We start from the raw sequence: 13,996 nt of genomic DNA, 5'->3' as shown, positions 1-13,996 counted from the left end.
ACTTGCGTCTTCACTTCTAGAAGCAGTATTATTCATCATCTTTTCCGATCACTCGAAATGTAGCTTCGGCTGTGCGTGACTACATCGTGACTGCGCTTGTTTCGACATGAATCTCTGCGCAAGTGAACCTCAGTACCCTCAGCTTGCTTCCAGTGGTCGATCCTTTGTATACGGAGATGAGGTACAGATTATTCAAGGTGGCAAGCGCGAAATAGCTCGCATCGATATAGAGTCCACGGACAGTTGCTCCAAGCGGAGAAACCAATGTTGCAGCGGTCAAGACGCTCTTATCCTTAGAAAGACTTCTGCATTGGTTTGGCTTTGCCTACCTACAACATTTAATCACGAGCCTACCCCTGGCGACACAAACCTTGGCATTTGAACCATAATGGCATTGTCGTGGGCCAGATGGCACAACTACCCCGGCTATAGATTAATACAATATCCCATTGGATCGAGAATGTAAGATTGCGGTTATTGCAGCTGGGGTAGCTTCGGGAGCTGCTCGCTATGCCCAGAGACATGCGACTTTGCATGTTCCTGACGAGAAGCAGTGACCGAGAAGGGAGATAATATATGGGGCCTATACGTTCTGATGATCAGTTGGGACAGCAATGGAGGCGCAAGTAGAATCGCGATCGGGAGCGTTGTGTTGAAGCAGTGGATTATTTGCGAAGCACAGTGGACTCTGAGGGTACCATTGTCCTGGCCTGATTACCGGTAATCACAGTAATCTCCAGATAGCTGCGTCGTCTCATCATCACGAAAACTCAATACCTACGGCACTGTCCGAGGTAGACATGTCTGAGGGTATATACAAGCAGCCGACTTGCACTCACACTTGCCAGCATGCGGTTCTCGATCGAGACACATGACTTGCGGCTGAGCTAGAAGATCGGCGTCCTTCCAAATCATCACTCCAGATCTGCGCCGGGTAGCATGCGGAGAAGTGGAGCTGTCACCATTGGGAATGTTATTGATCTGATTGGCTGACATGGAAAGCTCCAAGTGAACGAAGTGGGTGGTGGACAACACCAGCCCCGCCGGACTAGCTTCCGAACCTACTCGGCGGCTGCCAGCTCTGAGATCTGGAATAATGCAACGCGCTACCCCGCATACCTTGGTCACTTTTACGCATTCGGTCTGGACTGTGAAGCTGGAGCATCGGATTGCCATGAGTAACGCGCGCGGAGAGACGGAAGCTAACATGCTGCGGGGATATAAGATGGACAATGATCACATTGCATGCCAGACCTTGAGAACGACATTGTACCTGGAGATACCAACAGAAACATAATTCACCATGGGCGACACCAAGGTTGTGACCTGTCCGATCTCACACCACAAGATTGTCAATATCCACAATGGCAACGTTCCCAGCGGTACCGTCAAGGCTGGCGGTCAGGACAAGCCTGCACCGGGCAATTATATCAAGTGGAATGCTGAGGGCGTAGAGGTCATTCAGCCGGGCGAACAAGAGAAGATCAAAGAGGTCTCGGATCAGTTCAATCGATTCCAGATGATGAACTTCAATGAGCACATGCACTGCCTACGAGGCACACATCTGAAGACACAGGGCGTAAGTAGAAACAATGTTTCACAATTGCATAGGCTGACAATCTCACAGTGCGTAATGGGCAAGTTTACTGTGCACGACAATCTCCCCGAGCATCTCGCTCAGGGCATGTTTAAGAAGCCTGGTACATACGATGTCATCATGCGCTACTCGTCTCTCACACCCAAGATCGTTCCTGATAATGCGCCCGCACCTCGTGGTATCGGCATGAAGATTTTCGGTATCGAGGGCGAGAAGATCTGGGGAGAGGACAAGAAGACCCAGGACTGGACTTTCAACAACTACCCCGTCTTGGAGCTCCGTGACCCGCAGACAACGTATGACATTGCCGACGCCCTTGAGCGCAATTGGAACGATCTTCCAAAGTTTGCGGAAGAGCAGTCCAAGCGTGTAGACGCTGATGTTGCAACACTGGGTGGCGGACTACCAAGACAGCACAGTAAGTCCACTCTCGATCCATCGTCATACAAAACAAGAACTGACTCCCCAGTGTACGCGATGCCGGAGTACTCTCAGTCCGCCTACCGACACGGCGACTACGTAGCCAAATACGGCGTTTTCCCGCTGTCGCAAGAGCAAATCGACCGCGTCGACACAGACATCCAAGACTCCGACCCCATGAACATTATCTCACAGGAGAACCGGCGCTTCCACATGGAGCACAAAGTAACCTACTCGTTCTGCGCGCAGCTGCTGCAGGACCTGACCGAGCAGCCCGTCGACGACATCGGCATCGAGTGGGACCCAAAGAAGTACCCCTTTGAGCAGGTCGCCACGCTCGAGTTCGAGCCCCAGGACTCCTGGCTCCCGGAGTTCCGCACCTGGTGGGATGATCGCATTACGGTCAACAGCTGGCATGGACTCAAGGAGCATCAGCCCCTTGGCAGCACGAATCGCATGAGGAGGGTCGTGTATGCCGAGAGCAGGAAGCTGAGACTCAGGGTTAATGGCTATCGGGATTATGTCGAGCCGGGGAGTATTACGGAGGTTCCTGCGCCGTTGGCGGCACCGCAATTGCCACTTAGGCATCAGCCGGCTGTTACTACTATGAAGGCGTAGGGCTTGACTGTGTTCGCGTATTCGAGTCGTTGAGATAGCAATTTATGTACTTGAGTGTACTTCGATGGTGTATTTTCACTAGTGAGCGAGTACAGTGTTACCCATCCAAGACGATGAAAGACAGCAGTATATCAGGACTTAAAAGTTAAGTACAAACACCAAAAACTCCCAAGTACGCCAAAGCAGGTTCAGCCAGTACACATTAAATCTTCCTTCAGACCCCGGACTCCAACGCTTCACCCCTCAGCAGCCTGGCAAACGCACCACCCCTCCTCCGTCTCAATTCCGCATACCCGCCTTCTTCGACCACCTTTCCCTTATCCAGCATTACGATGTGCTCCGCCACACTCATCATCTCCCTTGCATGCGTGATGATTATCACAGTCATCTGTTTCTTGACTTGCTTCCCCTTCGTGCCCATACCTCGCGCTCTCAACCAGCCCGCACTCTTGACCTCATCCTCCAAATCCTTATCAGTCCAGAGCCCACCCTCTCTGCTACCCTGGGTACTGCTATCATCCTCGGAGTCTGAGGTGGCGACGAGGCGCTTGATAGTATCCCGGATCGTGCGCGCGGCCATGACGTCTAGCGCAGAGGTCGCCTCGTCCAAGATCAGGATATCAGGTTCTCGCACGAGTGCGCGCGCGATGGCGATGCGTTGTGCCTGGCCCCCGGATAGTGTAGTGCCGCCTTCGCCGATGAGCGTCGCGTACCCGTTTGGCAGAGAATTGATGAATTCAGACACGCCCGCGGCGGTAGCAGCGCGTCGGATAGATTCTAGACTTGTTTGGGGAGAGGAGGGAGGTAAAGCATACGCGATGTTCTGCGCGATGGTGCCAGGGAATAGCACTGGGGTCTGGCTAACGATAGCGATGCGCGAACGCAGAGTGTGCGTATCCAGAGCCTTGACACTTTGGCCATTGATACTCAGATCCTTGCCAGTGGAAGCGAGGAAACCAGTCCGAAGACAGGGACCCGCAGTGGGGTAGAGTTTCAGCAGAAGTGCAGCAATGGTGGATTTTCCACTCCCAGAGGACCCGACGATGGCGGTGCAGGAGCCGCGAGGGATGGAGAAGGAGAGGTTGTTAAGGACTTGCGTGGAAGGACGGGTGGGGTATGTGAAATTCACGTTGGTAAAAGTGATGTTTTCTGCTCTCTCGATGGCTACAGTGCCGTGATCTTCGTGGCTTGTTGTTGGTAAGCGTGCGAGGCGGAGCAGGCGTGCGCCGGCTTCGCGCGAGATGTTGACTTGGGTCATGTATTGGCTCATTTTGCTGACGTCGTTGATGGACAGCATCAGGATCATGAACGTTTCTGTGACCCTGAGCACAGTGTGCTCTTTGCGGGAGATGAGCCAGGCGCCGAACCAGAAGAGAGCGATTGTCACGAAGAAGGCGGACGAGTTCAAGAGACCGAAGATCGATCCAGAGTAGATGGCGCGTTTGAAACCGACGTTGACGGCGTTGGTTGTTGCTTCTTCGTACTTCTTGTGGAAGTGGTCCTCTAGGTTGAGACAGCGTACTGTGCGGATGTTGACAAAGGTCTCGTGGAGGACCTGACCTACATTGTCGGCGGCTTCGTTCGCTAGGTTCTCCCAGTGGCTACTTATTAGGTTATACGCCGTTGTGGTGGCGTAGAGGATAGGTCCTGACGCAAGAGCAACGAGTGTTATCTTCCAGGATATGGCCAAGCTCCATATGAGAGAGATCGCCAGCACAAAGAACATAGCAACAAAAATTCCCGTGAAACGCCCAGGTAGATTACGAGCTTCTTCTGAGAAGTGATCCAAAGTCTCGGTCAAGCGTGCTGTGCTGTTTTCCATTTCGTCGAAGAACTCGCGAGGCTGTGCCAGGATACGCCTCATGGCCTCAGTCTTGAGCGCTTGAGTCCACGACTGTGCGACACAATCGTACATATAGAACATTACGTATTCGGCCAGACCATCTATAACGGCGAGAGCCAAAATGATGAGTATGTATCGAAGCGCTTCCGCTTTGGTGTCTTCAATAGCGTAGAATGTGGAGAGAAGCTGTGAGAATACCCAAGCGAATATTGGCGTCACTGCTGCATGCACCAATGTTGCCAACAAGGCAACGCAGAGAGTAAGTCGTGACCTCCAATCGATGACCGGCCACACGGTCTTCAAGATGTGCATGATAGGAAGCGAGTCAGCGGGAGGCAGTGGTATGTTGACAAGCCTTTCGCGACTTAGCTTGGAACGGAGCTGCTTCCGCCTTGAACGCTTCACGGGCTGCGCGTGGTACGAAGTGCGGTCTACCGTAACAGACGGTCGCTTCGGGTAAGCCGAGTGGCTTGGCATCGGTCGTGGCATAGCTCGAGAGTGTGACCTGCCGTAGCCATCTTCCTTGGTCGAGTACGTCCGAGAGAGGCGGTCGTTGAGAAGGGTTCGGGATGTGCGTGCGGTGTTGAAGGTGTTCATGACGGGCGACACAGGTGATACTGGTGACATCGGCTCTGGTGGAGGTCGGGGCTGCGTGTCGTCCGTAGGTGGAAATATGCCGTCCTGCTCGAGGGTGTAGTTCTGTTCGTGGATTACTTTTGATAGTCGCTTGTCTGCCCTACTGTCGATAGTATCAGGAAGTACTAGACCCGAAGTCGGCGTCACTTCAGCTTGTAAAGATGACAAAACGGACTGTCCGAACAAAACGGCGGACAGTGGGCGTTTGATGGGTGGAGGCACCCAGGAGTCGCGATACAGCGACATTAGCTCATCTTCCTGAGCATCTTCAATCTCATCTTCCGACTCATACTCATCATCTGTGTCGAATTTCTTCCCTTCGTGTGTCGCAAGAAAGGACTGAAAGATGCCAGTCTCTATTTCTAGATCCTTGCGATAGCCCTCTTGAAGCACTTCAGATTTATCGAGCAGGTAAACAAAGTCGTCTGGTTGAATTTGTGCGATGTCGTGTGTTATGATGATAGTTGTCTTGCCGTGTCGCCATTCCCGTATACCGTGGAAAATCATGGCTCGAGTGACATAGTCGAGGGCACTGGTGGACTCGTCCAAAATTAACACAGGTGTGTCGCGTATTCGAGCACGCGCCAATGCCACCCTCTGCATCTGACCTCCACTGAGAGAGCTACCTGTCGCACCCAGCTGGGTTTCAAGACCTGCTGGGAACCCTTCCACCACAGGCTCCAGCATCGCGAAACTGACCGCATTTCTCATGTCTTCCATCGTTATGGTCTCGTTCTGGTCGCCCAGAGCAATGTTATTTCGGATGGAGTCGTCGAATAAAACGCTATGCTGCTCTACAAGAGTAATATTCTGTCGCAGCCAGTGGATCTCCAGTTTGGTGAGCGGCACATGGTCCAGTAATATTTGACCAGAAGATGGCTGGTAGAACCGAGCCAGCAGTTGGCCAAGGGTGCTCTTTCCCGAGCCACTCTTGCCGACGACGAAAGTAGTTTCTCCGGCCGGGAAGAAGATATTCGCGTCCCGAAGAGCAATCTCGTTGGTTCGTGTAGGATACGAAAAGGTGACCTAATCGATTAGCGTGGTACGAGGGCTGAGTAGTGATGACTGACCCGCCTGAGCTCGATATCGCCTGGGCATGTTGCAGGCTTGAACTCTCCTTGCTGCTCATGCGGTGCATCTTCCCTAGACATTTGCTCCATCATCGCTCGAAGTGTTGAACCAGAGACTTTGCCCTTCTGCATGACAATGAACTGTGGAAGGAAACCAGTAATTCCTCCGATTGCCAACAAAGCTGCCCAGAATGTAGTGATAACACTGCTGACGTCGTTTCTTCCAGTCCTGATCAGATAAGAGCCGTAGGCAAAGCCTTGAACGAAAACGGTGAATGTGAAGAACTGTATCAGGCCGATCTGCATAGATCGCAGGTTCGCCACCCGCTTGTATAGGTTTGCTGCAATCGTGTGGGTCTTTGTGAATGCTTGAAGCTCGTGCTCCTGGCCGTTGTAGCATTTGACCGTCTCGATGTTTTGTATGGCATTGGTGATGTGCTTTAACGCCATTTGAAGCTGGATGGCTTGCTCATGCGTTCGTGCATTGAGTCTCTTAGACAGGTAGGCTTCTACGAGATAAATTAAAGGTACTGTACAGATGGCGACAAGGGTGAGACTCCACGAGAAGTACAAGGCTACGCCAATAGCTATGATTGCTGCGATCACACATTGTAGTCCTTCACCGAGTGGCGCGGAGACCGAGAGCTGCAGGTCGCGGATCTGCCTAGGAGTAGCTTAGCTGTGAACAGATGTTGTACAGTCTGCATATACTCACATTTGAATGGTTGGCAGAAACGCAGCTACGCTACTTTCGCGCATGTCATACCATGCCATGTCTTTTCGGATCATCACGTTAAAAATCCTGGTCCTTGCGCTCTTTGCTTGTAACTCTCCAAAAAAGAGGAAGAGGAAGAAGAAGATGCTGTTTAGTATCCAGCTAGCGGCAGCAACGCCAGTAATGATCACGCAGAGCCGTGAGATCTCACTCAGCAGCTCGTCGCCGTTAGACTTCCCAGCACCATAGTTCGCATACGCGCCAAAGATGCGCCCGTACATGATGGAGAAGATCGGCAGTGTAGCTGCAGCGGCAGCTGCACTTGTGAGCGCGCTGATCAGTACTGCGACGTGACTGCTGGTGGTGAAACCGAACAGCGCCTTCCATCCAACCTGCAAAGCGTACTGCTCTTCATCGTCGGCCTTTGTGGTGACTTTCTCGTCTATCCCGGAGTGATCGGATTGTGCAGTGGTCGCCATGGTGACCGGTGTGGACGAAGAGTCCGTAAAACGAGTGTAGAGGGTCAGATCTGGAGCAGACAGTGAGGGCGAACTGATGCAATTAGAATAGTAAGTGAAGACAAGGAATTACCTTTTTTGGCGTAGCGTGATCATCTGTATGCTTAGCCGACGCATTGGTGTTCTCGAGGGGCTGAGTGCGTCTGTCACTTTGTTCGTCCTTGCTATTGTTCTCCAAGCTGGACCGCCAACGGATGGTTGACCCATCAGCCTCGCCATCGTCCCCGCAACGCCACTCTGCGTGGAAGTATCAATATCGCTGCATCGAAGTGAAGAGGAGAACACTTGTGCGAGGTAACCAATATTTTACATGAATTCGTTAGATGTCATCCCCTGCAGAAGCTGAGCTTGAGCACAAGGGACAAATGTGAGCTCCTCGACAAGACCACCAGCACCGCTATCTATTGTTGCTCGTACATTCGACAAGGCCGGGCGAAGGCATAGCGATCAGAGCGAGATGGCGAGAACCATCATGGTATACGGTCGTCTGTATGTGGTCGTGGCTCATTGCATACGGCATGACCAGGGCTATCACAGCGGACCAGTTCCGGCCCGCAGTACGATAATAGTGCAGGACGCAATCCACCCTTTGTACGGCTTACGGGAAGGTCAGGTCATGTAAGATCCATGGCGCTGTCTATTTCCCCTGGTGCGCCTGCTCGAACACCCAGTCGTTCAAACCCTGGCGATTGCTGCGCCCGTCAGCGCTGCTTGCATGCTTCTGAAGGCTCACTTACCGCACGATCTCGATTGCATAGAACTGCATGCGCACAGCAAAAATAGTCCCCTCCTGTGTGTAGTCGGTCTTCGAGCTGGCGCGGACCATGGCGCCGAAGTTGTAGTCCTCGACCTTCGTCTCGTACTGGTTGATGAAGTTGCGCCACTTTTCCTTACCGGCCTTGCTCTTCATCTCGTCCTCGTTGATTGTCGCGGTCGCGTCCCAGTCCGGGAAGTCCTTCTGGAAGTGCTCGTAGATCTCGTCGTCGATCTTGGTAAGGCGCAGCGTCGAGCCCTTGACCTTTTCGAGGATGTTCCAGTATGTTTCCATGTGCTGGACAACTGCGCGACCTGTCAACCGACGTTCTATGAATTTCACAGGCTCGCGCACCCTTCACCGCGAACTGCTTCTCAATATCCTCGAAGTTGTCCGCATGCTCCGCGTCGAGCGGTACGCCTGGCTGTCCGAGAGACATGCTGGAATATGTGCTTGGTATCTGAGGGTGCGCGGAGGGCTTGAGCGTGAAGCGACAGTGTCTCAAGTGTTGGCAGAGCGGGCGCGAAGTGGTGTAAATTTCGTGTCAGAAAGTCCGAAGACTCGCCCGCGTCATTGCAGCCCCGCCACAAATCGGGCAGGTGCAGGTGCGGGGCTGACAAAATTCCAGCACCAGCTGCGGCTTTCAATCTGACAGCATTGTTTGCCAATGTCACCCATACTTCACGTGAGTCTTGGACAATTCATTTCATAGAGCGGCGCTGACTGCCCCAGCATGAATGCACTCGTGTACCGGTGACCGCGTTAGCATCCTGCGGCGCGCTCTTGATTGCTGCAGAAGGATCATTCCTGCGATTCTACCACGCTAAGAGTTCCGAATTCATTGCGTCTGAACGCATCTTCAAAGCACAGGCCGTTCATGGCATATCAGTCTATGCTGAAGAGCTAGGCAATGTGACCAAGGTCGTCGTATGGGGCGGACGCCTTGTTCGAGCCCTTCGATTCAATGCATTGACAGGCGGCTCCAGCCATGGACTCTTATCTCTTTGTCTCTCAAATGTTGTGAAAGCCACCGACTGGATTCTTGATCTCGCACCTCGGATGAGTAGTCTGGAAGATGGAGAGGTGCACGACCAGGATACATGTGCTGCTGTCACGGCTCACAATGCTCTTCTCGAGCTCACCATACAATACCAAAACAGCACGAAGTAGGTCACACTCCCTTCGTCCCGCTGTTCTGGCCGCAATTGTCGGCTGAGTCTTGCTCACGGTTATAACCAGATCTTTGGACGTCAATATCTCTGAGCTCACAGCCAGCTCACGATCCATTCTTTACTCCGCTCATCTGCTGTGGGAGTCACCCAGCTGTATACTTGTTGCTGCTGGCACTGCATTTGGCGAGATTATGTATTGGTCATGGTCCAAGTCGGTCCAAGGCGGAGCACTGTCACAAATACACCAAGTCTTCCTAGGTCACGAAGGCTCGATATTCGATGTTCGCATCTCGAAAGAGCTGCAACGCGGAGATTTCGGGGTCCTGAGACGCGTCATTGCTTCTTGCAGTGATGATCGTACAATTCGTCTATGGGACGTCTCAAGTGTAGATACCAATGCCGACGGACTGTCAGGCGAATTTGATACAGACACGCAGCGGACACGTCACACAGGCTTTAGCGTTGCAGCCGCTGATGAGAAGCCTGAGACCTCGAATTGTCTTGCAATCGGGTGGGGTCATACGTCACGAGTCTGGAGGATTCGGTTTCTAGACTCTTCTCCCTGTGATGGTACGTTGGGTCTTCTCTCAGCAGGCGAGGATGCTACGTCGCGCACATGGAAGTTTGCAGCCAGTATAGAGAAGGGAAACAGTCCATGCACCCTACAGCAGACAGATTGCTCCGCATATCATAACGGCAAGAACATGTGGTCAATCGCTGCATACCATCAAGATGCCAATTCGGTTCGCGTAGCCTGCGGTGCTGCGGACGGCAAACTTACGACGCATCCACTGAGTGGTGCCAACCAGGGCATCAATGATCAAGGTACTTCAGTTGCTGAGTATACTCTGAAGGACCTACTTTATATGGCAGAGCCCTCGAATGCTTCGGGAGATGCCACAAAACTTGCAAAGGCGTCGAAAAAGGGCGACTCGATCAGAAGCTACTGCTTCATCTCAATCAAGACGTTCTTGTTGGTCACGAATACTGGTAAGGTCCTGATTGAATCATATCGGACGAGTACGGACTCCAGCCTTGGCAGCAACCTCTCAACCTCAGTCTTAATAGATCAACTCGAGGACCTATCAGGCTACTCGACTTGTACTGGTCTTCCTACCTACAAGCTTGCATTCCTTGCAGGTACAAAGGGCAGTATCTACATGTACTCTGCACATAACTCGAGCCTAAGGAGGATCCACACAGTCACTGGGAAAGTTGGTTCTTTGTTTGTCACAGACGCTCAATATCCTGAAGGTCGAAAGCAGATTGCGCTTCTGATCACGCTGGTTGGCCAGACACACTCGCAACTGCTGTTCATCGACACCCCAGCGGATTCATCACAGCCAAGCTTGAAATCAATGTCTATATCCATTCCAGAAACCCTGACGGGTTCGACAATTACCAGCATGTCAATAGTGGATGCACACCCAGGACCGTCGACGCTTCTTCTAGGGTATCGCCGTGGATCTATAGCGTTGTACACGATTCCGCATAATATTGCAGGAGCAGAGACTTTTCTCTTCAGGGTCATCGAGAAAGTCCACGGCGATGAGACCGTCACTGCAATGATGTTCCGAGCCTTACCCGAAAGTGCTTCGACCGGACATCTGTACTCGGTCGGCCGTGACGGTTGTCTTGCTGTCCATATTGTCGACACTGAAAGAAACGTTGTGACCCTCGTCCACAACTTGACTTTACCAATTGGACCGAACATCGAGAACATATACATTCACCAAGGTCACTTGTTGGTACACGGTTTCTTCAGTAAGAAGTGGGTTCTCTACGATATCACCACCGAAGAAGAAATCATGGGCATCGAGACAGGCGGCGCGCACCGCAGCTGGGCGTTCCAGTCAAATTCTGACTCCGAGTATCCAGGCGGAACGCTTGTGTGGACACGTACATCTAGTCTGCATATTTGCAGTCAAGTCGGCGCAAATCACTCTGTCGTGCGCTCCGGCGGTCACGGCCGCGAGATCAAAGCCATAGCCGTATCTCCACCTGTACCAAGCAATAACGGTATCACAAGCCTCAGAACCTTAATCGCTACAGGCGCCGAGGACACAGATATCAAGATCTTCACATACGATGCGGGAGAGCTTGTCTGCAGGCGAACGCTCCGCAAACACACCACCGGCATCCAACACCTCCGGTGGTCCGATAATGGTGAATACCTCTTCAGCAGTGCCGGTAGCGAAGAGTTCTACATATGGCGCGTCCAGTCCCTATCCACAGATATCGGCATTGGCATCGTCTGTGAATCCGTCTATAGGCCAGAAAGCGAGTTTTCAGATCTGCGCATTATGTCTTTCGACGTGCATCTTACTGGAGGTACATACGCTATTGCGATGGCATTCTCGGACTCGAGCGTCAAGGTTAACATACCCCTTTCACTCGCTCGCATTGACATGGACATCGTTGACAGTACACAGACGTACCGCTACACACCTTCTCTCGCACCCGCCTGGCAACCCCTAGCCAACGGGATGTACTCCACGTCCTGCCTGACTCAGACCGCTCTCCTCTCACCCACACTCCTCTTCACAGCTGGCACAGACGGTCACGCCGCGTTCTGGTTTCTCCCCTCATCCTCATCCTCTGTTCCCTCGCACGAGAACAAGACGATGGTATGGAAACAGCCCCTCCTTATCCACCAAAATGCGTCGAAGACAATTTCCACCCACCCCACGCCTCTCGGCACACTAATTGTATCCGGCGGCGACGACGGCGCGTTGGCTTTTGTACTCGCCTCCCCTTCTCCAGCTGCAGGGGAGGGAGGAGAAGAGAAGCAGATCTACGCCGCTCCACGGGTGATCGTGACCCGCGCGCACGGCTCGGCGGCAACCGCATGCGCGATACTCAGCAGCGAGACAGAGCGGAGAGTCTACGTGCTCACGTCCGGCAACGACGAGTGGGTGCGACTCTGGAGCGTGGAGATCAATGATGCTTCTGATTACGAGGACAGAGTGACGATCAAGCGGTTGGCGAGGTGCAAGACCAGTGTCGCAGATGTTTCGAGCATGGCGGTATTGGGCAACGATGGGAGAGCTGCGAGGTTTGTGGTTTGTGGTGTTGGGATGGAAGTCATTAGGATGGAGTTTGGGGCAGGTGAGAGTCACATTATGGTATGAAGATGCATGGCATTATTTGCCTATAGGTGCACAAAACGCGTTTACTAGGTATATGTAAAGAGTCATTTCTTGCCAACTAATATGCAGATTCCTACGTAGATGGTTGTCAGCACGTTGGAAAGCTCCAAGTTCAAGCTCCAAACCTACAGATGCCCGGTGGCGTGAGGCTCAGGTCAACGATGTTTCGTATCGAGCATTGCTGTTGCGAGACGTACTCATAGTGGGGCTCCTCGAAGCTTGACCGTAAATATGTATAGACCAAGTGGGACGTTTGAAGACGCGCAAGGACGGCGATGCACGATGATGTCAATTTCGGATTTGATGGCACGTTGAAGGCTGGGTACGGGCGCGTGCGCAGGGAAACCCGCAGTCGGGCGATAGCCGGGGCTAAGTACGTAGGCTGAGATGTGCTGCGTTGGGCATGTGAAGATCATTGTGTCTATGGGTGCCCAAGAGGCTGGTGCGTAGACGACTGGTGGTGTGGAAGGGGTTGGCGATGTCAATGCTCTGCAAGGCTGTAAGGCTTCACCGCCAATTGGGCGAATATCACTGCAGAGTTTGGAACGGCAATTGAGAGATGCAATGTCTCAGATTCGCCATCTTGAGATGTGCTCAGACGCTGTGGAGTTGATGCAAGGATATGGATATGCGGATGCAACGTGACGAGTTTAGGTTCTTGACGAGTTGCAGTCCCTGTCAGTTGTGAGGCTGCGTTGCATCAACCGCCTCCAGTGACAGGCGCTGGTTACCAGTCGGAAGTGTCGAACCCCACGGGGCCGTTGCGCTCGGCAAGTGATCTAGCGGTGAAGATCGAACAAAGCCGAAGCATGCCAGTTCGTCGCACTGCATGGAACGGCTGTCGAGGGAGTGACACTTGGTGGTAGCGGTTTCGCCTAGCCTGCAGGACTGGACGTCAAAACCAATGGCACGCGGTGTGAAAATTTTGTCTGGTGGTGTGGTCAGTTCGATCGTGCGATCTGTCGAAAGTGCACTTGTAGCGCGAGTGAGGGGTCATGGTGTTGAGGGGCAGAGGCAGCCTTGTCCTGCTCGGAGATTCGGCTAGCGCACGGAGGTGCAGGGATCAAATTGCTGATTTCCGTCTGTCAAAGGAAAGGCAAGTGGGGTTCCTGGGAAGTTTATCGAAACGTGCCCTGAGCAAAGGACCCCCGTATCAACGTGGTCTGAGTTGCGGGAGGATGGGAACAGACATAATGCGAACCTTGCTCTGGAGTGCGGCGCTCCCGCCGCTCGCCGTGATGTCTGTGGCACGAGGTTCGCTCAATTGCTTTGTTGATGTTGCCAGCTAATCTCCAAATCTGCAAATGGGCGCCGCGACACCCTTGTAGACAGTGTGGGTCTGTGCTAGCGAACACGCAAGCCACGAGTGGTGGTTGACGGAGAGGGATTGAAGGGCCCGGCGCTACCTGAATGTTTGATATCCAAGCCTTGTGTCACTCGAGTCGCGTATCAGCGTTCAGCAGCGCGGTAGCCGCAGGATTGCAAAGCCTGACAAGAGTCAGAT

At 52.8% G+C, this 13,996-nt stretch overlaps 4 protein-coding genes across 4 annotated transcripts; 2 read left to right on the top strand and 2 right to left on the bottom strand.

Annotated features, from left to right (window-relative positions):
• Positions 1-1,089: 1,089 nt before the first annotated feature.
• On the top strand, positions 1,090-2,690 carry M421DRAFT_415398 (heme-dependent catalase). Its single transcript, XM_033590683.1, has 3 exons — positions 1,090-1,579; positions 1,628-2,015; positions 2,067-2,690. Exons 1-3 carry the CDS (start codon positions 1,304-1,306, stop codon positions 2,633-2,635), a joined length of 1,233 nt encoding a protein of 410 aa, XP_033454613.1. The 5' UTR covers positions 1,090-1,303; the 3' UTR covers positions 2,636-2,690.
• Positions 2,691-2,849: 159 nt separating this feature from the next.
• Positions 2,850-7,378, bottom strand: M421DRAFT_51098 (uncharacterized protein; the record flags this gene model as incomplete). Its single annotated transcript, XM_033594895.1, has 3 exons — positions 2,850-6,140; positions 6,185-6,848; positions 6,900-7,378. 3 exons carry the CDS (start codon positions 7,376-7,378, stop codon positions 2,850-2,852), a joined length of 4,434 nt encoding a protein of 1,477 aa, XP_033454612.1.
• Positions 7,379-8,046: 668 nt separating this feature from the next.
• Positions 8,047-8,856, bottom strand: M421DRAFT_119201 (DUF757-domain-containing protein). The gene is made up of 3 exons (XM_033587282.1): positions 8,526-8,856; positions 8,155-8,476; positions 8,047-8,109 (listed from the first exon to the last, which is right to left on the bottom strand). Exons 1-3 carry the CDS (start codon positions 8,608-8,610, stop codon positions 8,055-8,057), a joined length of 462 nt encoding a protein of 153 aa, XP_033454611.1. The 5' UTR covers positions 8,611-8,856; the 3' UTR covers positions 8,047-8,054.
• On the top strand, positions 8,596-12,551 carry M421DRAFT_415393 (WD domain-containing protein). The gene is made up of 4 exons (XM_033590682.1): positions 8,596-8,856; positions 8,904-9,337; positions 9,411-11,718; positions 11,776-12,551. The coding sequence occupies exons 1-4, from the start codon at positions 8,839-8,841 to the stop codon at positions 12,472-12,474; spliced, it is 3,459 nt and encodes a 1,152-aa protein (XP_033454610.1). The 5' UTR covers positions 8,596-8,838; the 3' UTR covers positions 12,475-12,551.
• The last annotated feature ends 1,445 nt before the right edge of the window (positions 12,552-13,996 follow it).

The sequence above is a fragment of the Didymella exigua genome (assembly GCF_010094145.1).
Source record: "Didymella exigua CBS 183.55 unplaced genomic scaffold M421scaffold_1, whole genome shotgun sequence".
Taxonomy (NCBI): Eukaryota; Fungi; Ascomycota; class Dothideomycetes; order Pleosporales; family Didymellaceae; genus Didymella; species Didymella exigua.
Note: the sequence above shows the minus strand (reverse complement) of the source record. Positions and strands in the feature narration are given on the sequence as shown.